A 25,058-nucleotide genomic window follows, 5' to 3' on the forward strand; every position below is an offset into this window, starting at 1 on the left:
TGGGAAAGTTKCCTGATTTTGCAACCCTAGTCATGGCACACGTCAACTCCATCCTCCCAGACAAACCACTCCAATTTGATCCACAGATGATGCACTCAATACTGCCCTCTCCCACCTAGAAAATAGTCATATATATGTGAGTATGCTGTTTATCGACTATAGCTCAGCGCTCAACACCGTAGTGTCCTTCAAGCTCGTCACCAATCTCAGGACCATTGGACTGAACACCCCGCTCTGCAACTGGATCCTGGACTTCCTGATAGGCCAACCCCAGGTGGTAAGAGTAGTCAACAACACCTCCACCATGCTAACCCTCAACTAGGGGGCTCCCAGGGGTGTGTGCTTAGCCCCCACCTTTACTCTCTGTTCACTCACAACTGTGAGGCCGAGCACGACTCCAACTCCATCATCAAGTTTGCTGACGACACGACGGTGGTTTTCCTGATTATTAATTATATTTATTTCCACCACCATGCTGCTGTTAATAGATTATTGATTTCCATTGACATTAGTATCTATCTATTTTTCAGATACTGGTCACAAAAACTCCTGTTTACATGCATATATTACCATTAGTATATTACCATAGGCATTTATATATCACCGCTACCAGTCACTTTTCAGCCCTACTCACACCCCTTGAATTTTCACACATTTTGTTGTGTTGAGGAGTCTGCATGATTCCCCTCCGGAACTGTTCGTGCATACAGTACCAGTCAAAAGTTTGGACACACCTACTCATTCCAGGGTTTTTCTTTATTTGTACTATTTTCTACAATCATGTAGTATCCAAAAAAGTGTTAAATCAAAATATATTTTATATTTGAGAATCTTCAAATAGCCACCCTTTGCCTTGATGACAGCTTTGCACACTCTTGGCATTATCTCAACCAGCCTCATGAGGTAGTCACCTGGAATGAATTTAAATTAACAGGTGTGCCTTGTTAAAAGTTAACTTGTGGAATTTCTTTCCTTCTTAAATGCGTTTGAGCCAATCAGTTGTGTTGTGACAAGGTAGGGCTGGTATACAGAAGATAGCCCTATTTGGTAAAAGACCAAGTTCATATTATGGCAAGAAAAGCTCAAATAAGCAAAGAGAAACAACAGTCCATCATTACAAGAACTTTGAAAGTTTCTTCAAGCGCAGTCGCAAAAACCATCAACCATCAATGATGAAACTGACTCTCATGAGAACTGCCACAGGAAAGGAAGACCCAGAGTTACCTCTGCTGCAGAGGATACGTTCATTAGAGTTACCATCCTCAGATTGCAGCCCAAATAAATGCTTCACAGAGCTCAAGTAACAGACACATCTCAACATCAAATGTTCAGAGGAGACTGCGTGAATCAGGCCTTCAATTGCTGCAAAGAAACCACTTCGAAAGGACACCAATAATAAGAAGAGACTTGCTTGGGCCAAGAAACACGAGCAATGGACATTAGACCATTGGAAATCTGTCCTTTGGTCTGATGAGTCCAAATTTGAGAGTTTTGGTTCAAACCACCATGTCTTTGTGAGACGCAGAGTAGGTGAAGGAATGATCTCCGCATGTGTGGTTCCCACCGTGAAGCATGGAGGAGGAGGTGTGATGGTGTGGGGGTGCTTTGCTGGTGACACTGTCAGTGATTTATTTAGAATTCATGGCACACTTAACCAGCATGGCTACCACAGCATCTGCAGCAATACGCCATCCCATCTGGTTTGTGCTTAGTGGGACTATCATTTGTTTTTCAACAGGACAATAACCCAATACACCTCCAGGTTGTGTAAGGGCTATTTGACCAAGAAGGAGAGTGATGGAGTGCCGCATCAGATGACCTGGCCTCCACAATCACCCAACCTTAACCCAATTGAGATGGTTTGGGATGAGTTGGACCGCAGAGTGAAGGAAAAGCAGCCAACAAGTGCTCCGCATATGTCGGAACTCCTTCAAGACTGTTGGAAAAGCCTTCCYAGTAGAGCTGGTTGAAAGAATGCCTAGAGTGTGCAAAACTGTCATCAAGGTGGCTACTTTGAAGAATCTAAAATCTAAAATGTATATTTATTTTTTTAACACTTTTTTGGTTGCTACATGATTCCATGTGTTATTTAATAGTTTTGATGTCTTCACTATTGTTCTACAATGTAGAAAATAGTAAAAATTATGAAAAACCCTTGAATGAGTAGATGTGTCCAAACTTTTGACTGGTACTGTATATTATGACAAAATGTTGTGATGTTTTACTTCGTTTTGGTCTTCGGCAAGGGTTTTTTCGGCTGTTCGTGCACACAACATTTTTTCTCGAGGCAAGCRGAAGTTCGGAGCCGAAGTCTACGCCCCTTCGTRGAAGAGATTCTTCAATTAAGTGTTTGTTGTCATTCAACGATAGACAACTTGTTTTCATGCAAATAAAATATTTGAGAAATACTGCACCAAACATCTTTGTTAGATATAAAATTGTGTGACTTAGATCTCCTCTTCAAAAACATAAATTAATGACACTTCTTGAGTTAGCTTAGATTCATTCTGACTATTTTGAGGAAGTGTATACTGGCTACAGCGTCTAAAGATGGACAAACAGTACTATTGCCGCTTTTTCAAAATTTTCAAGCAAAGGTCTTTCAAGGGAGTATGTGAGTACACTCGTTCAGTTCGCCTCGCCAAACCACATTTTTTGTCAACGATCTACACAAAATACTTGAATGTCAAAGTGGAAGAAAAAATCAAACGAGTAAAAAAAATTTATGGAAAATAAAACACATATCTTGATTAGATAAGTATTAAAACCCCCTGAGTTTGAATGTTAGAATAATATTTGGCAGCGATTACAGCTYTGAGTCTTTCTGGGTAAGTCTCTAAGTACTTTGCACACCTGGATTGTACAATATTTGCCCATTATTCTTTAAAGAATTCTTCAAGCTCTGTCAGGTTGATTGTTGATCTTTGCTAGACAGTCATTTTCAAGTCTTGCCATAGATTTTCAAGACGATTTTAAATCAAAAGTGTAAGTAGGCCCCTCCGGAACATTCAATGTCGTTTTGGTAATAACTCCTGTGTATATTTGGCCTTGCGTTTTAGGTAATTGTTCTGCTGAAAGGTGAATTTGTCTTCCAGTGTCTGGTGGAAAGCAGACTGAACCTCTAGGATTTTGCCTGTGCTTAGCCGATGTCAAGCGTACTCATAACATGATGCATGCTTGAAAATATGAAGTGGTACTCAATGATGTGTTATGTTGAATCTTCCCAAAACATAACACTTTGTATTCAGGACAAAAATGTAATTTCTTTGCACACTTTTTTCCAGTATTACTTACTTTAGTACCTTATAACAAACATGATGCATGTTTTGGAATATTTTTATTCTGTACAGACATCCTTTTTACTCTGTAGTTTACAGTGCTTTCGGAAAGTATTCAGACCCCTTGACTTTTTCCACTTTTTGTTGGGTTACAGCCTTATTCTAAAATGTATTCAATTGTTTTTTTCCCCCTCATCAATCTACACACAATACCCCATAATGACAGGTGTTAATGACAGGTGACACTTATGGATACAGATAGCACCTTCGTCTCCACACAGCAATGCTGCCCATGACCGCTGATGCGTGTGTGTGACTCTCTGTCTTAGGAGGCATGGTATGAGTTCCGGGTCATGGTGGTCATGGAGGAGCTGGTCAGCGAGCCCAGTAACACAGTTGGAGTATCCAGTACAGGTGAGTGAACAACACACCTCTGCATACACATACAAGTGTATGGACACCCCTTTATCACACAGAACATATCTAAAATGAGAGAGACACAGGTATGGGGCAAGTTGCAGACTAAAATGTTGATATGGCAATAAGCTTTAAGACAAAACAAAGCAAATCGGAAATAGTTTTAAGGGTCCATCATGTTTTTTTTTTTTTATACTTAAATATAAATGAGTATTGCCCAATGCAGGCATACTTCTATTCTGGTCCCAGAACTGTTTATACTGTCTTGCCAACCCTTATGTGTCAACACAGCACAAACACATCTGGGACCAGATATTGGGAATGTGAGCAACTGTGAAGGCATCACCAGAGCAGCAAAAAATTCACAAGAGCAGCAAAAAATTCACGAGAGCTTACTTCCTAACATTGGAAGTACTTTACTGCCCCCTCCTGATGAAGTAGTTGCACTACAGCATCAGATTGTTTTAAACAATATTTGGACAGTCATTATTTTTTWAAATGTTTTCACCTTAATTTAACCAGGTAGGCTAGTTGAGAACAAGTGTAACGGTTTTCTTCTGTGGAAGAAGGAGAGGACCAAAGCGCAGCGTGATTAGTGTTCATCATGTTTAATAAAAGACAATAAACTGAACACTTCCAAAAATACAAAACAACAAACGTGAAAACCGAAACAGTTCTATCTGGTGCAGACACACAAAGACTGAAGACAACCACCCACAAAACCCAACACAAAACAGGCTACCTAAATATGGTTCCCAATCAGAGACAACACAAAACACCTGCCTCTGATTGAGAACCATATCAGGCCAAACACAGAAATAGGAAAACATAGAAATATAAACATAGACTGCCCACCCCAACTCACGCCCTGACCATACTAAATAAAGACAAAACAAAGGAAATAAAGGTCAGAATGTGACAACAAGTTCTCATTTACAACTGTGACCGGGCCAAGATAAAGCAAAGCAGTGCGACACAAACACAGAGTTACACATGGAATTAACAAACGTAAAGTCAATAATACAATAGAAAAAGTATATATACAGTGTGTGCAAATGAGGTAGGATAAGGGAGGTAAGGCAATAAATAGGCCATAGTGGCGAAATAGTTACAATATAGCAATTAAACACTGGAGTGATAGATGTGCAGAAGATGAGTGTGCAAGTAGAGATACTGGGGTGAATAGGAGCAAGATAAATAAAATTAATAACAGTATGGGGATGAGGTAGTTGGATGGGCTATTTACAGATGTGCTATGTCAGGTGCAGTAATCTGTGAGCTGCTCTGACAGCTGGTGCTTAAAGTTAGTGAGGGATTTATGAGTCTCCAGCTTCATGATTTTTGCAGTTCGTTCCAGTAATTGGCAGCAGAGAACTGGAAGGAAAAGGCGGCCGAAAGAGGAATTGGCTTGGGGGGTGACCAGTGAAATATACTGCTGGAGCGCGTGCTACAGGTGGGTACTGCTATGGTGAAAAGTGAGCTGAGATAAGGCGGGGCTTTATCTAGCAAAGCCTTATAGATGAACTGGAGCCAGTGGGTTTGGCGATGAATATGAAGCGAGGGCCAGCCAAGACGAGCATACAGGTCGCAGTGGTGACAAAACGGATGGCACTGTGATAGACTGCTGCATCCAATTTGCCAAGTAGAGTGTTGGAGGCTATTTTGTAAATTATATCGCCGAAGTCAAGGATCGGTAGGATAGTAAGTTTTACGAGGGTATGTTTGCAGCATGAGTGAAGGATGCTTTGTTGCGAAATAGGAAGCCGATTCTAGATTTAATTTTGGATTGGAGATGCTTAATGTGAGTCTGGAAGGAGAGTTTACAGTCTAACCAGACACCTAGGTATTTGTAGTTATCCACACATTCTAAGTCAGAACAGTCCAGAGTAGTGATGCTGGACGGGCGGCAGGTCGCGGCAGCAATCGGTTAAACTGGAAACACTTATCTCCCTCACTAGCTTTAAGCACCAGCTGTCAGAGCAGCTCATAGATTACTGCACCTGTACATAGCCCATCTATAATTTAGCCCAAACAACTACCTCTTTACCTACTGTATTTATTTATTTATTTGCTCCTTTGCCCCATTATTTCTGTCTCTACTTTGCGCTTTCTTCCACTGCAGACCAACCATTCCAGTGTTTTTAGTTTTTATTTTACTTGCTGTGTTGTATTTACTTCGCCACCATGGCCTTTTTATATTTTTATTTCATTATCACACCATATATTTGTTTGCCTTCACCTCCCTTATCTCACCTCACTTGCTCACATTGTATATAGACTTATTTTTTTTTCACTGTATCATTGACTATATGTTTGTTTTACTCCATGTGTAACTATGTGTTGTTGTATGTGTCGAACTGCTTTGCTTTATCTTGGCCAGGTCGCAATTGTAAATGAGAACGTGTTCTCAATTTGCCTACCTGGTTAAATAAAGGTTAAATAAATAAAAATAAAAATTTAAAAGAGCATGCATTTAATTTCACTTGCAGTTTGAGGCCACAGAAGGAGAGTTGTGTGGCATTGAAACTCGTCTGGAGGTTAGTTAACACAGTGTCCAAAGAAGGGCCAGAAGTATACAGATTGGTGTTGTCTGCGTAGAGGTTAATCAGAGAATCACCAGCAGCAAGAGCGACATCCTTGATGTATACATAGAAAAGGCTCGGCCCGAGGATTGAACCCTGTGGCACCCCCATAGAGACTGCCAGAAGTCCGGACAACAGGCCCTCCGATTTGACACAATGGTAACTCTGTCTGAGAAGTAGTTGGTGAACCATTTGAGAAATCAAGGCTGTTGAGTCTGTCGATAAGAATGTGGTGATTGACAGAGTCGAAAGCCTTGGCCAGGTCGATGAATACAGCTGCACAGTATTGTCTCTTATCGATGGCGGTTATGATATCGTTTAGGACCTTGACCGTGGCTGAGGTTTACCCATGACCAGCTTGGAAACCAGATTGCATAGCGGAGAAGGTATGGAGGGATTCAAAATGGTCAGTGATCTGTTTGTTAACTTGGCTTTCAAAGACCTTAGAAAGGCAGGGTAGGATAGATATAGGTCTGTAACAGTTTGGGTCTAGTGTCTCCCCCTTTGAAGAGGGAGATGACCGCGGCAGCTTTCCAATCTTTGGGGATCTCAGACGATACGAAAGAGAGGTTGAACAGGCTAGTAATAGGGGTTGCAACAATTTTGGCGGATACATTTAGAAAGAGAGGGTCCAGATATTCTAGCCTGGCTGATTTGTAGGGGTCCAGATTTTGCAGCTCTTTCAGAACATCAGCTATCTGGATTTGGGTGAAGGAGAAATGGGGGAGGCTTGGGCAAGTTGCTGTGGGGGGTGCAGGCTGTTGACCGGGGTAGGGGTAGCCAGGTGGAAAGCATGGGCAGCCGTAGAAAAAGGCTTATTGAAATTCTCAATTATCGCGGATTTATCGATGCTGACAGTGTTTCCTAGCCTCAGTGCAGTGGGCAGCTGGGGGGAGGTGCTCTTATTCTCCATGGACTTTACTGTCCCAGAACTCTTTTGAGTTTGTGCTACAGGATGCAAATTTCTGTTTGAAAAGGCTAGCCTTAGCATTCCTAACTGCCTGTGTATATTGGTTCCTAGTCATGCTGAAGGCTGTTATTTCAAATACAGTGATATAGTAAAAAAAGTACAATTCTCCCCAAGATAAAATGAGGAGGGTGGGAACATATCCTCTATCGAGTCCTCTCGAGTCTGTGTTCATGAAAGGAAAGTAGATAAGGAAAGGAGARGAGGAAAGGAATTGACTCATGAGTTTTGGAATGCATTCCCTTGACTCAGTCAGGTCCTATGGGGAGCTGCATCAATCCAGCAGAGTTTCCAAATCCATTTCCATTAAATGTGTTTGGGTGTATTGATCGCTTTCGGCCATAAATGATGAGTCGCAGAATCAGGTGAATTGGACAGCCAGTTGCTGTGGTGATTGGCAGGGTCCTGCCAGGGACACACACATACGCAAACACAGAACACACACAGTTAGTGTGATGACTGGCAGTAGCCTGCCAGATACGACCTGCCCTGTAGATGTCAGGCCCTCCCTTTCGTAATCAGCTACAAGCCTAGTTCAAAGGCTATGTAGAGTTACTTGAGTAATTTGCACATAATGTAATGTTCTTTGCTCACAATAATGCAGGTTTAAAGGCTAGCCTGGAAGTATTTGTTTTCTAATATACCTATATACTTATTATTGTGTGTTGATATCGGTCACAGTATTGTTTTGAGTCAAACACCTCTGTCCAAGCCTACAGTCTACTGGCAGACAAGTAATTTCATGTTTCCCCCCATATCTCTCTCACTCTCCCCCCTCCTCTGCCTCAGACTTCTTCCCGCCCCCGGAGATGGTAGATGAGGGGGGACTGACGCGGCCGGTGGTGGCTGGCATCGTGGCCACTGTCTGTTTTCTGGCGGCCGCCATCCTCTTCAGCACACTGGCAGCCTGCTTTGTCAACAAACAGCGCCGACGCAAGCTCAAGAGGAGGAGAGGTGAGACACATACAGTATAGACACACACAAGGATTCACAGACAGACACACAAGCATGATTTGATAGCTCTCTATCGACATCTCATTGAACTGACATTGATGGCATTAATGATGTCTTATTCTGTGTGTCCCCCATCTCTTTTTCAGACCCCCCTCTCTCGATAACACACTGCAGAAAAAGCATGGAAACTCCGTAAGTAACCCAAGCCAACAATGCATACATTTTTTTTTCTCCCTCCTTCGCTGCAAATGACAGACACACCCATCAAATAGAGAAAGCCTATTGGAAGGACCACCAATTACTGGCCAACGATTGGCCAAATATTGATGGACAGGGGGCTGTCACTGTTTAACTAGCTATTACGCATAGTTCATCTCAGCAAAGCCAATACTTGGTCTTTAACGGTCAAATTTTGAACCAACACATTCTCAATTCTAATCAGAGATATTTATTATGTACAGTAAAAATCGTTTTCTATAATGTCATTTAAATAGATTAGTAACTAGTAGAGCTGAGCTTGRACACAAGCGTGCGCGTATGTCACGGCCCAGAAACTTAAATCCATCGTTATTGACCTTGTTTTCCTAATTACAGTTGTTTTCCTAATTACAGTTGGATTGAACGATCAATACTCCTGGGTCACAGAAAGGTTGTCACGACCGTGTTCACTAACATTGACTACCAAGTCTTTGTGTGCGACCGAAATGACACCCTATTCCCGATATAGTGCACTACTTTTAACCAGAGTCATAGGGGGGCTCTGGTCAAAAGTAGTGCACTATAAAGGGAATGTGGTGCCATTTGAGACACTGGCCAAGTCTTTTAGTAGTTTAACAAAACAACCCTACATGGAGACATCAATAAAATCCCTCACATGAAATGCAGAACATTTGATCATTATTTGAGGGTGGCGCTTCAGATATCTGACAGAATATTGGATTGGAGAAATGTTTCTTGCTCAGTTCTCACAGGGTCTCATTTGGCTCATGTGGCCTCATTAAAATAGCATCTTAATTGCCACATAGATTCTCTCTCTTTCTCACAATCATTCCCTCTCTTGGCTTTGAGGACTGAACAAGCATACACCATAGAGCTCCATTCCAATCTCTATCTGTTTTGCTGCACTCACTGTTTTTACAGAGCATGTCTTGTTGATCTCCTGGTGTGACGGTACAAACATTGTAACACGATGGACGACCACATTTTAGGAGAAGATAATATTTTATGTCTGTAAAGTTATGTTGTTTTGAGTGTCATTTGAGAGGTAAAAACAAAAACAAAGGTAGGTATGCGATTTGTCACCATAGCCTGTTATTTTTCCAAAAGCTTCTACTTGATTCTGATGTCTGTCTTTAGCCCTCGTCTTGGGGCTCCTTTTGACCCTTTTCTCACTAAAGTGCCAACCCGAACGGTACTGTCCTGGCTTGGATGTTTTTCTTTCACATTGTCCTATCCAGCACAGTTTCAGCAACTATGGTGGGTGTGTAACCAGGCAAGCCCAGTAGAGCATGGCTCGGGTTGACATGGCTCGGGTTGACATGGCTCGGCTCAGTAGTAGTGTGAAAAGGGCAATAGGATATAAAGTTCAACGTTTTAGGAACATCAAACCAGTTTTAGGCTATTTTGTATAATCCACCCTAGATGATGTGCAATGATAAATCAGACCACTAGGGGGGACATAATAGCTAACATGGTATAGCAAATCCATATCTGAAATCCATGACCTCCTGTGAAAGCTATGATCGGAGACCAGCTTCAGATACTGAAGCTACTGAAGATACTCCCTCTCTCGCTCTCTCTGTGTGTTAGAATTGGTGTAGGATGAAATTGTCKGTAGACACTGATCTTGGGTCAGTTTTGCATTTACCCCACCAATGGTTAAAGTTAGGATTGGGGAAGTTGATGCTAGATCTGTACCAACAGGAAACTTCACCCCGTAACGTAAGTATTCAGTCAGGACTATGTTCTGTTCTATCCCCTATCTCCTCTATGCTCACTTTGTCGATGACTATAGGTTAGCAGAGGCTGTGGCTGAAAGGCTGCGGTTGAAAAGTGGCGCACTGGCAAAGTACGGCTGGTACATGTGAGTTTCTATGGCAACGTGCCCCCGGGGGGAGGGTCTTGATATTCTTTTGCCTGATGAGCTGCACCGGTGGCGAAACGCGCCGCATCATGTGTACAGGTGCACATCTACCGTGTGGTGAATGTTGCGCTTACACATGGAGCTAACCCCTCCTCCTCTCCCCCTTTCCCATGATGCAGTATTAAAGGCACAACTACGGCAAGGATGATTTCGACCTGTCGCGTGTTGATTTGTCTTCTCAGTAGACAAAAATACCCGGTGGAGAATCCCCTGACTTTTTTCATTATTCCTCTTTTCTACACTGACAGCGATGTTCTTTGATCTTTGTCGAGAATACTTTTATGGCGCTGTCAGGAACTTGAGCTGTAAACAAATCCAATTGAAGTTTACCATGGTAAAAAAAACATGCATGCTGTGAATGATGTTTCCTAGCTGGCTATTTTCATTTGGACCCAGGGGCCTCCCTCATGCTTCTTTCCACCTGGCTTTACTACCCATGCTTCTGTGGCAGGCACTAACTTTACTCTGCTCAGCAGTTTACCATGGTACACTAAAACGGTTTACTTATCAATGTTATCATGGAGAGTTTTTTCAACTTTTCCTCACACTTCAAAAGAACAACGGACAAACTGCTGACTGAGCCTAATTCATTTTTTTATCTCTTATTCTTGAATGAATTATTATTTAATTATAACCCCTCTTTTTTGTCTGTTTTCTTCTCCCGGTTCTAATAACTGCAGCCTTTGATGACTTTTGGATATGATTTACACACCGTGTCAAGCAGCAGCACTCTCTTGTATTGGATGATCCTATTCGTTTTGCAATATGCAGTACTCATCATCAACAACATTGCATACTTTCCAACCACTTGTCAATAAAGTGAAAGTGAAGGAGTTTACATTGACTGACTATGGTTATGCACTTGAACGTTATCCTCCAAATCTCTTTTGTCACCGTTGAACCATGTAAGACTTGAACATAGTCACAGCAAATAGAGAACAGAAGTTCAAAAACATCCATGCTTAATATTTTGTTTTCAGTGTGGTATTTTTATCCAATACCACATTTTACATGGAGGCCAAGCTGTCATTATTGGTTTCTGTAAATGTTGACCCAAGCCAATTGCACTCCAGCTCACTACATATCACGTTAGAGTAATAGAACGTACTTCAATGACAGAGCCTCCCAACGGTGTTGCACTAAAAGTGATGTTAATCAACCTCAGAGCATAGGTGCAAAGACATGCAACTAAGAAATTGCTGATATGTTTTTGGTACCACTTTATCGTATGTGTCTGTTCTACAGTTAAATCAAWTACTAAACTAACTCCTACTACTAACTAGTAAATTGTGTCGGCAGTTACATGTACACACCATGCTGATTTTAACGTAACAGCTGTATCCTTTCCACTTGCTCTTAATCAGTTAAATATACTKTTTTGCTTACTCTCCATCCCACCAATATGAACTATTAACTGCCGATAGGTTTAGGGTTGAGAGTACAAAAGGGGAATGTCTCCCAGAAGTCATAGGAACAAAGGTGTGCATGTGCTGCTACCAAAGCCAGACAGGGGGTAGGGATACCCCCGTTCCCTCTGAAATGCATGACTTCCACAGTACTCAGTATTTCTTCCTGTCATGTGTGGGTTTCTAATTGTACGCTGTATGATTGTGCCTAATAAATGGAGATAATAAACTTGTCAGACGTGCACCGGCCAAATCTCTTCTTGTATCTCTCGCTCCTTCCCTGTCTTCTCTTTTCCCCTCTGTTTGTTTCTGGCTCTTGCTCTATATTTCTCTCTGTCCTCTCCTCCCCTTTCTCTGTCTTGCTTACACCCTTTTTCTCTGACTCAGCTTCTCGCCATCGTTCTCCTTCCTTTTCTTAGTATCTTCCTCATGCCCCTGTTTCTCTGACTCTCTCTTACTTCCCCTTTCTCTGTCTTTGTATCTCTCTCCATCTTTCTCTCCCTACCCAGCCTTTTATTTTGGACTCTCTCACACCCTCTGTCCCTCTCTGTTTCTCTTTCTCTCTTTCCCTCCTCTTTCTTCTCTCTCTTTCTGTGTTTGGACATGTGGAAGCTCTGGAGCCTCATTGACAGCATTCCTCCTCCTCCCTCTTCTCCCCTCTTTCTCTTCCTTCTCTTCCCGTCTCTGTTGTTTTTCCCACCGCAGGACTCCTCTTAGCCCATTGCCCGGCATAGAGCCCTACTGTGAGGGGCCAGACGCCATCAGCTACCGGTCCCCGCCCTCCAGCCCTCAGTGAGTGTGGCWACCTGCACCTTGTTCAGCCCGCCCCTCAGTCAGTATGCTGCTGGCTGGCTTGGCCGCATGTTTCATGTGCTGGGCACGGTCACACGCCGSTTCGAGCAATTGGGGCCCTAAGCACCCTCGCAGTCCACTCACAGGAGATGCAAAATGATTGAAAAATTACAGCTGTAAAAAGATATGCACTAAGCAACCTACCTGGGGTCATAGTGTTTTATAGTCTCCAGAGATGTCATAGTCTTAAGTGTCCAGCTGGGGGTGACGTGTGTACAGCATTGTRGGGTACAAAGTGCCCTTCTTTGAGAAACCTGTTTAGCTGAATTTAAATACATTCAAATTGGGATGAAAGTCCTAGATCCCGATATCTCAGATTTTTTCCCGAAATTGATCAAATAGCAATTTAAACAAGTACGATTAATGGTGTCCCCTGAGCTGTGCACAAACGTAGCGCAATGTTAGCTGGGACTGACAAGGATTTTCAGATTCAGGGAAAAAAAGGCATCTGACTCGCGATCAGACTGCTCCAAACTCTAATTGACATATAAGCCACGGTATGTGGTGTACCTACAGTCAATATCAATAATTCATTAATAAAAGTGCCTGATTCAACGTTGCACAGGAGGCAATGTATTCAGTTTTCCAGAGATGGTAAAAATTGCCCCCGATGTTGACCGCCATGCTGTACATGTAAGATGAAACCACTCCAGTGTTGAGAATGATCCAAAATCCCATTTTGCCTATAATTTGAGTCGACAGCCAACCTCGTCCCATTAAAGGTTTCCACTGGGCGTACATACCAGAATCTTCCTCTCTCTCTTCCCATCTTGTGGGGTTCATTGGTCGGGCTGCTGCTGCTTCTTCTCACGCCCCACCCCTAACTGCCCTCCTGTGCCATGCACAGGGAGTAGCCCGGCTCGCCATGCTACCGTTCCAACCTGTTTAAAACCTAGCACAGGTGGACCAATGGCATTTTAAGTCTGGGATGTATTTGGAAGTCACCATATGGCATGGCTATACAAAGGGAACAGGTCTGGTGTACAACAACTGGAAAGCAGTTGATTTGGTTTATTGATAACATCTAACATTTATTGATAACATCGGCGAGATCGACATTCAAGAGAAGCTGACAGTTATTCACGAATTATGACAATGTGTTATTACTGCCCCATTATCTGTAACTTTCTTTCCCTGTCAAATGTGACAATGTGTTATTACTGCCCCATTATCTGTAACTTTCTTTCCCTGTCAAAAGTGCAAATTACTCCCAGAGTTATTTGAAGTCTGGGCTATCCGGCTCCAAAACCACAGTTTTAACACATCATTCAAATAACTCTGTGGCAGTTACATTTGCCAAGACCCACCCACACAGTTTACAAACAAATGCAAGGACAGCACTTTTGACTGGGAATGAATGTTACAGATTGTGACTTTAAACATAGCAAATATGTTTCCATAAAAATGTCATCATTCAGTACCGGTAACAATTTACTTAAACCGTGCAGGTGTAATGCATTATGCGGTTATAATGCATCATAGGACTCCTTTCATAGCTAGACATATTATAAGCGTATGATAAGACAAAGGTTCATACATGCTTATAACAAACATGCATGTTTTCAGTAAAGTGTTACCAAAGTACATAAATTATTATTTTTACAGCATAAATTTGAGACTTTTGGACATGTTCATGTGGCTGTCAGCAGTACGTAGTCACACAATACATAGTGGTTATACACTGAGTGTACAAAACATTAAGAACAGCTTCCTAATATTGATTTGCATCCCCCCTCTGCCTTTAGAACAGCCTCGATTCGTCGGGGGATTGACTCTACAAGGTGTCAAAAGCATTCTACAGAGATGCTGGCCCATGTTGACTCCAATGCTTCCCACGGTTGTGTCAAATTGGCTAGATGTCCTTCGGGTAGTGGACCATTCTTGATACACACGGGAAACTGTTGAGTGTGAAAAACCCAGCAGCGTTGCAGTTCTTGACACAAACCTGTTCATAGGGACTTAAATCTTTTGCCTTGCCCATTCACCTTCTGAATGGCGCACATACCCAATCCATGTCTCAACTGTCTCAAGGCTTAAAAACCCTTCTTTAACCTGTCTCCTCGCCTTCATATACACTGATTGAAGTGGATTTAACAAGATACATCAATAAGGGATCATAGCTTTCACCTGGTCATTCTATGTCATGGACAGAGCAGGTGTTCATAATGTTTTGTACACTCAGTGTATGTCAGTTCTAACATATATTTAATCGCAGGTCATTTCGCTGTGGTCTCACTAGTTTGTCTCATCTTCAGACAAGCAAGTTTTTTCACTGTTCCTTTGTTGTCATTAACAATAACTATTTTTGAGGCAGAACGGACAACATACAGTAGAAATCTCCCTCAGGTTGGTATGTCACAAAAAGTCTTAGCTGAATGTACCTTGTGTCCTTCCAGATTGTTTGCAGCCAAGCAGCCCCTGAATCTCTTTGTGACGACCCCACCCCTGCACACCTGATTTTCTCCTGGCAGTTACGTTGTCACATCCTTGTAGAAAAGTTGCCCTCTTTTCTATGCTTTGCTGTTTTACTCTCAGCTATTCTGTTAGATTCCTTGAAAAGTAGAGTATTTAATGTTAAGTTTAGTAGTGTATGTGTAATAGTAAGCATACAGCGATGGTGCCAAATGGTGCTCATGGTACTGTATACAAGCTCATGGCACAGTACAGAACATACAGTAACATACTAGAGGTATACTGTTTTATTCGTAAGCACCTGTAATTTTACAGCATTGTATTCAAACCAGAGATGATCAAGAGAACCCTCATGAGGTTGTCACTTTTACATGCATGTATTGTCCTCATCTGCTTTACTGCTAAAATTCATTCTATAACCAGTGTGAATACATCTTTGTCTCATACTAATTTGAGCGGTGAAAATCTTACCATGAAAAATGGCACATTCAGCAAATGCCAAATAGTGATTTTTATAGAAACAAATTAACAAGCCAGCGTACAGTATAACATTTTATAGCTGTGACGAGTTCTATCTAGACTGAAATATGTGTATAGATAACATTGCTTCTAATAGCTATTTTCTATGTATTGAACTTGTGGATATAGTTTTAGATATTATGAACCACATGAGTAGTAGATATTGAATATTTAGCTGGAAGCGTCTTGAATGTGGGTGTGCTCTGTGTCCAGTGGAGGCAGATGTGTTTGCCTGTGTCACTCTACTTGAAGAGCACCACGGCAGACGGTGCCTCCTGCAGCTTTCCATACGTAGCAGAGAGCGGGAACGTCATTGTTTTTCAATACGGGTCATCGACTGTCAGTTGCCTTGGAAACTCAGCCCCTCCATTGCCACCGCAGCCATTACAAGCACAGCTAAGCCTTAGTGAAATACTAAAAAGCCTCAGCCTTGCATTGTATTTTGGTACTCAGAATAAAGTATTATTAAAACGTCCTGATTTTGCTCTCTTGTTTTCTGGAAAATGCTTGTTATTCCTCATTTCTTGGTGTAACATAAATACTCTCTTGACTAAATGGTATTTCACATTTCTTCCAAATGAATTAAACCCATACTAATAAAATACATATAGTCTGATTTCTACAATGATGACCTTAGAATTGACTGTATTCTAAGTTGATATTCTGAAAGGTTTGCCTTATAGTCAAAGCACAATTTGAAATGCAGATAACATGTAAATATAGCCACCACAAATACATATAGTGAGAATGAGGCTCGAGAGTATGTGGTCCAGGGAAGTTGGAGTAATGACAAGACTTTTCCAGAAAAAAGGATGGAAAAAGGGACGGATGCCCACTGCTAAAGATGGTCACCTGAGTCCTAAGGATGGCGGTGTCTGGGCAATGGGAATGTGTGGATGGGGTGAGGGCATGTTAGTCATTGCCTCTGGTTGGCTCTATCATAGGTTTATGAAAAGTCAATGGAAATTTCAGGTTACACATTAAGCATTGTTTTTCCACTGAAATACACGTTATTATTGTGACTGACTTCACATCAATTACACTGCCATGACTGAGAAAAATATACTGTACAATGGAAATGTATTACTCAATCAGACATGATTCATGATCAGCACAGTCTCCTTATGAGCTGTTCAAGTGATGCAGTTGAGCAAATGGAATGTTAATAGACAACATAGTCTGTTAACCATGTACACCAAGGAGACTTTACTCAGTGTATCATCTGACTCCCTACCAAGACCATGAACCTACAGTATAACTCAATAGTGTCTGCATATCAAGTAATGTATGACGTTGTGAAGGAGAGCAGTCCAAAACCCTAAAGTTGCTGCTGCACATGGTCCCTCCATATCCATCCTCTATTCATAACCAAATGATAAACATCCAATCCCTGCTTTGTCAGATCAAATCATTGGTGCATGGTAGCAGTGCCTGAAATCCCCAATTGAACTTCAGGCTCAAACTAAACTTGTAACTGCACATAATCTGATATGTATTTTGTTACCTAAAGCATGGCTCTTTGAAAAGCCTTTTTTTGTGGATGAATGGCTTGTCATCTCTTACTGGAYACTTTATTTAATATATTTGATCGTAATTTTCAGCTAAAATGATGCCTGACAGTAAAAGCATCGACTGATGGGCTTAGTTTGGGTGTTTGCCGAGTCAAGTTGAAGGAGGTCGTTGAGCAAACCTTGACTGGCCTTCTGTCTTTCCATTGTTTCTCAGGTCCTCCTCTGGTAAGGTGAGTCCGGAGAGTATGCGTTCCATGGAACCACCATCGGAGGGTTCAGAGGACGGCCATGGCATGAGCATGAAGAAAATCCCTCAGAGTCCTGCGAAGAAGGAAGAACTCTCCCTGTACAAGAAAACCAAGCGAGCAATAACAAGCAAAAAGTACAGTGTCTCCAAGTACGAAGCGGAGGCAACCACACCCATCGAGCTGATCAGCCGAGGCCCCGACGGACGCTTCGTCATGGACCCCAGCGACATGGAGATGATGTCCATCAAGCCCAGGCGAATCGAGGGCTTCCCCTTTGTCGAAGAGTCGGACCTCTATCCCGAATTCCGCCAGTCGGACGAGGAGAACGATGATCCCGGGCCCATGCCCCCTGTCATGGCAACCCTTCGACCTCACCAGATCTCCCCAATCTCCAGCCAGGAGTCTTACCTGCAACCACCGGCCTACAGCCCCCGCTTCCAGAGGCCCATGGAAGGTATGACCATCATGGAGAGCAGTCGGCTCCAGGCCACGGGGCAGATCCGAGGCTCCCTGCACCACAGAGCCTTCRCCCARYGCCARGGTCACTTCTACGGMTACCTTYGCAGCCCTGGGGAACCCGASCCTCCACCCCCTTTCTACATGCCTGACACCAGCCCTCTGAGCTCTGTCATGTCYTCKCCKCCTTACCARCCCGAAGGGCCCTTTGGTCACCCCCGCATCCCTGAGGAGATGGGGGAAGGAGATATTCTACATTATGGCGTCTCAAGCTTCCCTCTTCCCCTGACGCTCACCTCTTCCTCTCGCTCCCCGGAGATCTGGCACAGACCCGATTTCCCCTTTGCGAGTCTGGAAGGGCCCCACTTCATTTTTCCACCCCACCACCCTTTGCATCTCCACCGGGAACCCTTCTTTCCTCCTCCCCATGTTCTTCCCCCTGCTGCTTTCCAGCCCTCCTCCCTCCAGGTGCCCTCATACAACGGTGTCCTGCAGCTTGAGGCCCCAAAGAGCCGTCCAGGCAAGTCTCCCAGCACGGTCAAGCCTCGGGGCCTTCCAGCCAAGCGTTTAGCTATGCAAGAGGCACAGAGTCTAGGGCAGCTAAGACACACAAGCCACGGTATGGGTGTGCCAGTTTTGCCTTACCTCGACCCAGCAGCCCACATGGGTGGCCCTAGCACATTCAGTAGCTTGGACACCCGGTGGTTRGAGCCCACCAACCGGCTCAGCCCCAGGCAGGCTCGTAGGATGGAGCCTAGCATCATGGTTCTCCAACCTTCCCGCCTCTCGCCCCTCACCCAGAATCCCCTTAGTTCCCACGAGGGCTCCCCAGAGATAGTAGTGCGACCCCGTCCCCGACCCAGCATCGTCCAGCCCTCCATACCTCCAGAGATGTCTGAGATTACCCTGCTTCCCCCCTCTTCAGCCAGCTTCTCCTGGAGGTCCTCTCCCTCGTCCTCTCCCGCCCATGGCCAGGGTAGCAGAAGGGCAAGTCCCAGCTACCGCTCCCACATGGCCTTTGCCACCTCCGCCACAAGCTACCCGTCCCAGTCCCCATCACCCCCTGTGGAAAGCAGCAACATGTTTGGGCAGATGCCATCCCAGAGGAGAACTGAGGAGGAGGTCCTTCCGTGTGAGCCCTCTCCACCCCAGTTGTCAGCTTCAGGGTAGGTGCACTAGGCCTTCAGGGAGGGATTTACTTATCTGCGCTAGTATACATTTATTTAAATTGTTAGGTTGCTTTGTGTTCTGAACACAGGGACATTGAGGACCATTATGGTTCTACTAAATMCACTTGTCAGGACAATTGGGGTAATTAGGGTCAAATTGGGGTTGGACTTTATATCAATGTAAGCATTTTTTAAGTAAAGATCGATTGCTTCTTGTTTTTAGACTTGAGATATGATTTCATCAAGGGATCGAGTTCTTGARGACAAATTGACCGGGGACTCTTACATTATTTATAGCAATGGCATTTTGCTGTATAGATTTATTTGATGGGCTTAGGAGTTCTGTCATTCTCAAATCGATTAATGCTGCTTTTCATATCAGAAATCAACTTTCAAATATCCATCCATGGAATCTGTGAAGCAAGTACTGTTCCAAACTTGTCTTTTAACAAATCACGATTTGCACATTTTCCTCTAAATTCGGTCTTGGTGGAACAACTACTTTGTGACCTGAGAAGATACATGTTTTGCTTCACAGATGACCTTACAGACCTTTCAGGGCTATAGTAAGTCTTTGGAGAAAATGCCATTATTATCTAAACCATTTCAAATGCATTGTGCAGTTTGTTTGATACAAGCCCCTAAAAGCCTGGAATATGAGAGACATCACCACAGGATCCCTGGTTTTCCATTTGTTTCATGCTTTACCCTGCTTTCACCCAACAGGAGGAATCCCATATGTGCATCCCAATTGACTCTCAGACAAAACAAACGCCATTGCTGTGTCTAACTCTTAGGCCTTTTAGGACTCCTTATTTATAATGCAGAGGGTGCTTTTAGGAGTCCATCTCAGCAGGCACAGGGGGGCCCATCATCATCCTTAGTAACCTGACTGCATGAACCGCCTCTTCCCTGAACCTTTCACCCCACTCCCACCCCTCCATTGCCCCCAGGACACCCCCAGGTCTGACTGCCAGGGGAGGCTTGTTGGGCGAAGTGTGTTGCAGGGATCTGTCCGCTTTCATGTGTTGCAATGTCTCCATCATTATTGATTAGGGGCAGTTGGTCGTTCTTGATGGCTCCTGGAGTCTTACCTGCTTTGTTTTTTATTGATCTCAGCTATCTGGGCAGCGTTGTTGTGACCAGGTCCTCTACACCACAATAGGTAAGGGTTGGATCCATGTCTGAAAGGGGGGGGGCAGCAGGTGGGGCTTTGAATCACCTCGTCCTTTAAAGGGGAATACGAGTCATTGGGTCTTGCTTTGTTAAGTTTGTTACTCCAGTTCATTTCCGTTTTTATTTTCCTTTTTTTCAAAGTAGCTATGCATTTTGAGTTCTGCAGTATTCAATAATGTATGCATTCTGACATAAGTATGCATATGTCACCTTTTATGACAATTGATTTGGAGATTAGACACGTATCCCTGACACAACTTCATGCTTGAGAGGTGTATGCTAACAACATTTTTCGATGAGGATTGTTTTGATTTACTGCCATGACAGCTGACATGTACACAAGAAAGGTGCAAGAAAGTCCTTGCACAAGCAAGCCGCAGACAAAGTGTTTGTCTGTTCTTTTGACGATAGAATCATTATGATGTATGATGGTGTTACCTTGGCAGCTTAGCTGCACTTATCCTTCTTTTTTGTTCGTACTTTTGTGTCTTCAGTAAGAATGAGTAGTAGATATCAGAGGAAAACAATATTTATCTGACAAATATGATGACAATTGTCACAGCCCTTTTCTAAGCCTACCCAAGTGTATATGATAGGTTGTCCAGGCAGTACACACTTAGAAAAAAGGGTTCCAAAAGGAGAACCCTTTTTGGCTCCAGCTAGAACCGTTTTTGGTTTCAGATAGAAACCTTTTGGGATCCATGTAGAACCCTCTGGAAAGGGTTCTTCATGGAATCCAAAAGGGTTCTACCTGGAACTAAAATGGTTCTATCTGGAACCAAATAGGGTTCTTCATAGGGTTCCCCTATGTGGACAGCCAAATAACCCTTTTAGGTTCTAGATAGCACCTTTTTTCTAAGAGTGTAGTAGTATAACTCTCTCATCTGGTCTTATGGCAGTGGGCACTCTGTTAGGTCCTCTTTAACGTAGTAATTCTTAGCATTCCTCTCAAGCAGGAGACATATTATCCTTTCTTACTCGAGGTGTTTTTGTATGATGACGCCAAATGAAAATATTTTGGACCTATACTCTTAGGAAATATTTTATGTGATTAGCCATCTGAACTCGCTTCGCTCCAGTCAGTATGAAACAAAGTACGCAAATAACATAATTACACTTGTAAGTTTGGACTACAGAACAGTTCTCACGACCAGGTGAAGCAAGTGTCCTTCCAAAACTGTTGATGCACTTCTTTGATATTGTGTGGAAAGTAGAATTTTTAGGTCCACACCACAGCCCTATGAAGTGCTTTTCACAGTATTCCCCTTTAAAGTCCTGTTCCATGTGCAAACTGCCATGCATGCCATCGCTAAATATTGCTATTCATTATTTTATTTTTAAGAACAAGTATCTGAATAAACTCTTGTTACATTTGTTGTCCGAGTGCTTAGTTTTGGTTTTGACTTACCTTTCGTTATGTGACTGTTCCCAAGTAGCCATTTCCCCTCCCGCCATCTCTCCCCCTGTCAGCATGGTGAAGCCCATTGTAGACAGTATCCACGTCTATGAATACATATTGATGCTTTGTCGCTCAGCTGTGATTTCCCCCTCCACTAACAGCCTTCAATTTCTCTCTGCAGCCACAGCTGGAGGACAGCCCCTTTGTGAGGCTATTTGTTTTCTGTGCCTTGTGATAACCTGTTGTGTTTGTGGCAGAGTCTGTGGGCTGCCGTTTTAAAGTGCCTCACTATCTGGATAGGAAGACTGCAGACAAAAGAGATGGCTGAGAATACTCATTCATGTTCTACAAATTGCAATATTCTTTCAAATGTGCACCTGTTATTTTCAGATTCAACAAATCATAGAACAGATTGTGTAAAATACAGTAACAATGTAGATTCAAGTCACACAAACATTCCTCTTGATTTTGTTTGACCAAACTATTAGCTGGTTCAGTCAAAAACCTCAGGTGTGTCACATTGCTCCAAACTTTAGGTAATGTGAAGCTGACTTCAGCAGGTTTGGTTCTTGAACTTTTAGAGCCTCATGTAGAAGGAAAGGCCCACTAGACAGAAGTTCCTCAGGGTTACATGTGTTCTCCCTCCTTTTTTTGTTCAGAAGTCGTCGAGGTGCGCCGAGTGCCCCTGCGGGGTCTGAGAGGTTTGATGCACTGAGATACCAACGTATTAAAAAGGCCAAGAAGATGATGGTGGTCAACAACAACAACTCCAAGTCCAGAAGAAAAACAGGTGAGGCCTCTGACATTGTGGATGTATGGTCCCCTGACGTAAGACACTGGTTGATTAACATGTACATTTTGAGGCATACCACACATTTGACAGATATTGTGTCTGGCAGACTCAAATGTGTTTTCAATTGCCATCTATGTTTTGAGAGACTTGATCACAACAGGATTATCAAGGACTTCCTCTTTCACAGGCGTCAATCAGATTACATATATGCATCAAACTATGCTATCTACTCAGCGGCACGTCACTATGGTGTGATAAGGTAGTATGGTGTGATACTTTCCTCATCTCTACTACTCTGCCGTAGTGGTGGGAACACCAAGGTAGTTCCCTAATCAGTTCTGCAATTCTCCAGAAACCTAACTTTGACACCAACTTTCTCCATAATCATGACAGAAATTATAGTAATACTTACACCGGTATCAAATGACTGTAGATGATCAGTTAACAGCATTTATCTTTTGAATCATACAATTCAATGTCTCACTTATTCATGTTGCATTTCCAACTCATGAACTTAGTTGAACCCTCCTAAGATAAGTGTCCACTTTCCAAGGGTATTGTGCACAAATAACCATACATGGTGGTATGGTATGGGGAGTGGTACAGTGTAAAGTATTTACCCTGGATTGGAACTGAGCTCATTTTCTAACTCAACCACCCTGTCTTCTGACCCATTGTTTCCTGTGTGTTTTGCATTCCTTACCTTCCCGCCCAATGTCTGTCCGATAGCACCCAGGACCCTTATTCTCTACCTCTGCCCTCTTATCCTGACCTAAMGCTCTCTCACCTCTGACCTGCCTGTCGCTATCCCCCTCCCATTCTCCAGGTGTCTCCACCTCTCAGACCCAGCAGGACTACACCTCTCAGGTACTCCAGCCCGAAGAAGTTCTCTACCTCCGCAAGAAGAAGAAACGGCCCATCAGACAGGACCCGTATGCCCGCTTCTCCGCTCTGCTGTTCCGCCGCCCGCCCCGGGAAGACCAGAAGGCCATTTTGGCCAGCATGGACAACATGGACCCAGACCATGTCACTTTCCTCTGAGCCTGTGGGGGAGTCAGGTTACACTCTTCCCCAACATGCCACAAAACCCCACCTGGAAAATGACCCCTCAGTCTAAAATGTTGCTCATTCCCCAGCATCAATCAATGATTTAACWTTTTTTTTAAAGAAATTGAAAGTAAAACGGTGGCTATCCAATGTCTTCAAAAGTTTTACTCCAGTGCAAAACATTTAATTTGAGGAAAGCAATACTGTGTGCTTCAACATTTATTATTTTCAAACACATTTTCTAACCATCTGTCTGAGGTTTTCATTTTCTATCTCATCTTTATACTACAGTATTACTTTGTTGTTTGCAGAAGAGGCTTAGCTCATGGCCCCAGTGTCAAAACAGCCCATGAAGCCTAGTTAGGTCTCAGTTTACAGCACCTTGCTCACCCTAGTCTCCTCACCTGCCTCACTCTACCAGCCCTCTATCACTTCCCAGAGACTCATCCCATCCACACAAGGTTCTCACTTACATCCTACAAAATATACCTCAGAGCACAGGACATGGCACCGCAATGACAAGGCTCAGCTAGCTGAACACAACTGTACTGGCATATGTTTTTATTATTCTTATGACTTATTTAATCATTTTATTTGTTCAAATTTCACACAATTTGAATAATTCTGAATGTAAAAGAAATCTAATTGGTCACAATATATATACCATAATATGTTTGGGTTGATGTAGGTCTACTTACAGTTGTAGAATGATATCATGCTAATCAAAAATCTATCTGGTCTCGGGTCTTTTGACACACCATAAATGAGGTGTTCATAATGGCTATTAGGGAAATGGAGCATGTTATGCTTTACATACAGGATATGATATATTGTGGACATACAGTTTCCGCCATCAATCATTCTCTTGGAATCATTTAGAAGGTGATTGTACATTTTAGTTATTCTGTATAAACATAAATTCCATTTCATTATCACTTAACCCCATAAAGGAATGGTCAGTAATTCCCCCTGTGGGGAAGATCTGTCGTAAACTAAGCACATGGGCTCATAGATCTATTTTGAATAGGGCGAGGGGAAGGGATTAAGTTGGGATTAGGCTCCATTTAAACAGAAGTGTACTGTACTGTATGCCACTCAAGGCATGCAACCACACACATGCAACCTCACACATTCTATACAACACATGCTACTGCCCTAGTTACTATTCAGGTTGGACTTTGGGTGTGTCTCATTGTCTGGGAAAGGATTTTGCACTGGAGCAAAATCTTGGCTTTTACTGCTCTTTATTTGATGCCATCTTCACTTCTACTAGCACACTTTGTAGCCTTGTGTAGTAGTTCTGAGGGTTCCATCTCCTATTTAAAAAGTACTATAGTAATGCCAAAAATACTATAACTTCCTTAATCAATAAAAACAACGTGTACTGTACCAAAAATACTATAACTTCCTTAATCAATAAAAACAACGTGTACTGTACTGAGAGGAGGATAGGATTTTGTGCCATAGTATACTATAGTATTTTTTTTTCATTCATATAGGAGGGCCTGATTCAATGAACAAAAGGCTTATGATGGCCTTTATAGGGCTTCTTCTGGTTGCCTGCTTCGGTTTAGTTAATTTTTTCCATAWTTTTTTTCTATTTGTTTATGAAAGTAACTGCCTTTGTTGGCCATTTCCTGTATTTGTAGCCTTGGCATTTTTGTCTCTTCGTGTGCTTGTATTAATGTTGTCTATTCCCCTATAGAAAGATCAATGGAGGGGTGTCTTG

The 25,058-nt window shown here is 42.8% G+C and overlaps 1 protein-coding gene across 2 annotated transcripts in view; it reads left to right on the forward strand.

Moving 5' to 3' along the window:
* Nucleotides 1-24,705, forward strand: part of igsf9bb (immunoglobulin superfamily, member 9Bb) — a 188,267-nt gene extending 163,562 nt beyond the window's left edge. For both annotated transcript variants that reach the window (XM_024013614.2, XM_024013615.2), the window contains exons 15-20: nt 3,608-3,692; nt 8,034-8,198; nt 8,345-8,390; nt 17,256-18,911; nt 22,149-22,279; nt 23,109-24,705. In XM_024013614.2, the coding sequence (XP_023869382.1) occupies nt 3,608-3,692; nt 8,034-8,198; nt 8,345-8,390; nt 17,256-18,911; nt 22,149-22,279; nt 23,109-23,323 (2,298 nt within the window). In that variant the 3' untranslated portion in view covers nt 23,324-24,705. The remainder of the gene's footprint in view (nt 1-3,607; nt 3,693-8,033; nt 8,199-8,344; nt 8,391-17,255; nt 18,912-22,148; nt 22,280-23,108) is intronic.
* Nucleotides 24,706-25,058: the final 353 nt, after the last annotated feature.

This window comes from Salvelinus sp. IW2-2015, linkage group LG20 (assembly GCF_002910315.2).
Source record: "Salvelinus sp. IW2-2015 linkage group LG20, ASM291031v2, whole genome shotgun sequence".
In the NCBI taxonomy this organism is placed as follows: Eukaryota; Metazoa; Chordata; class Actinopteri; order Salmoniformes; family Salmonidae; genus Salvelinus; species Salvelinus sp. IW2-2015.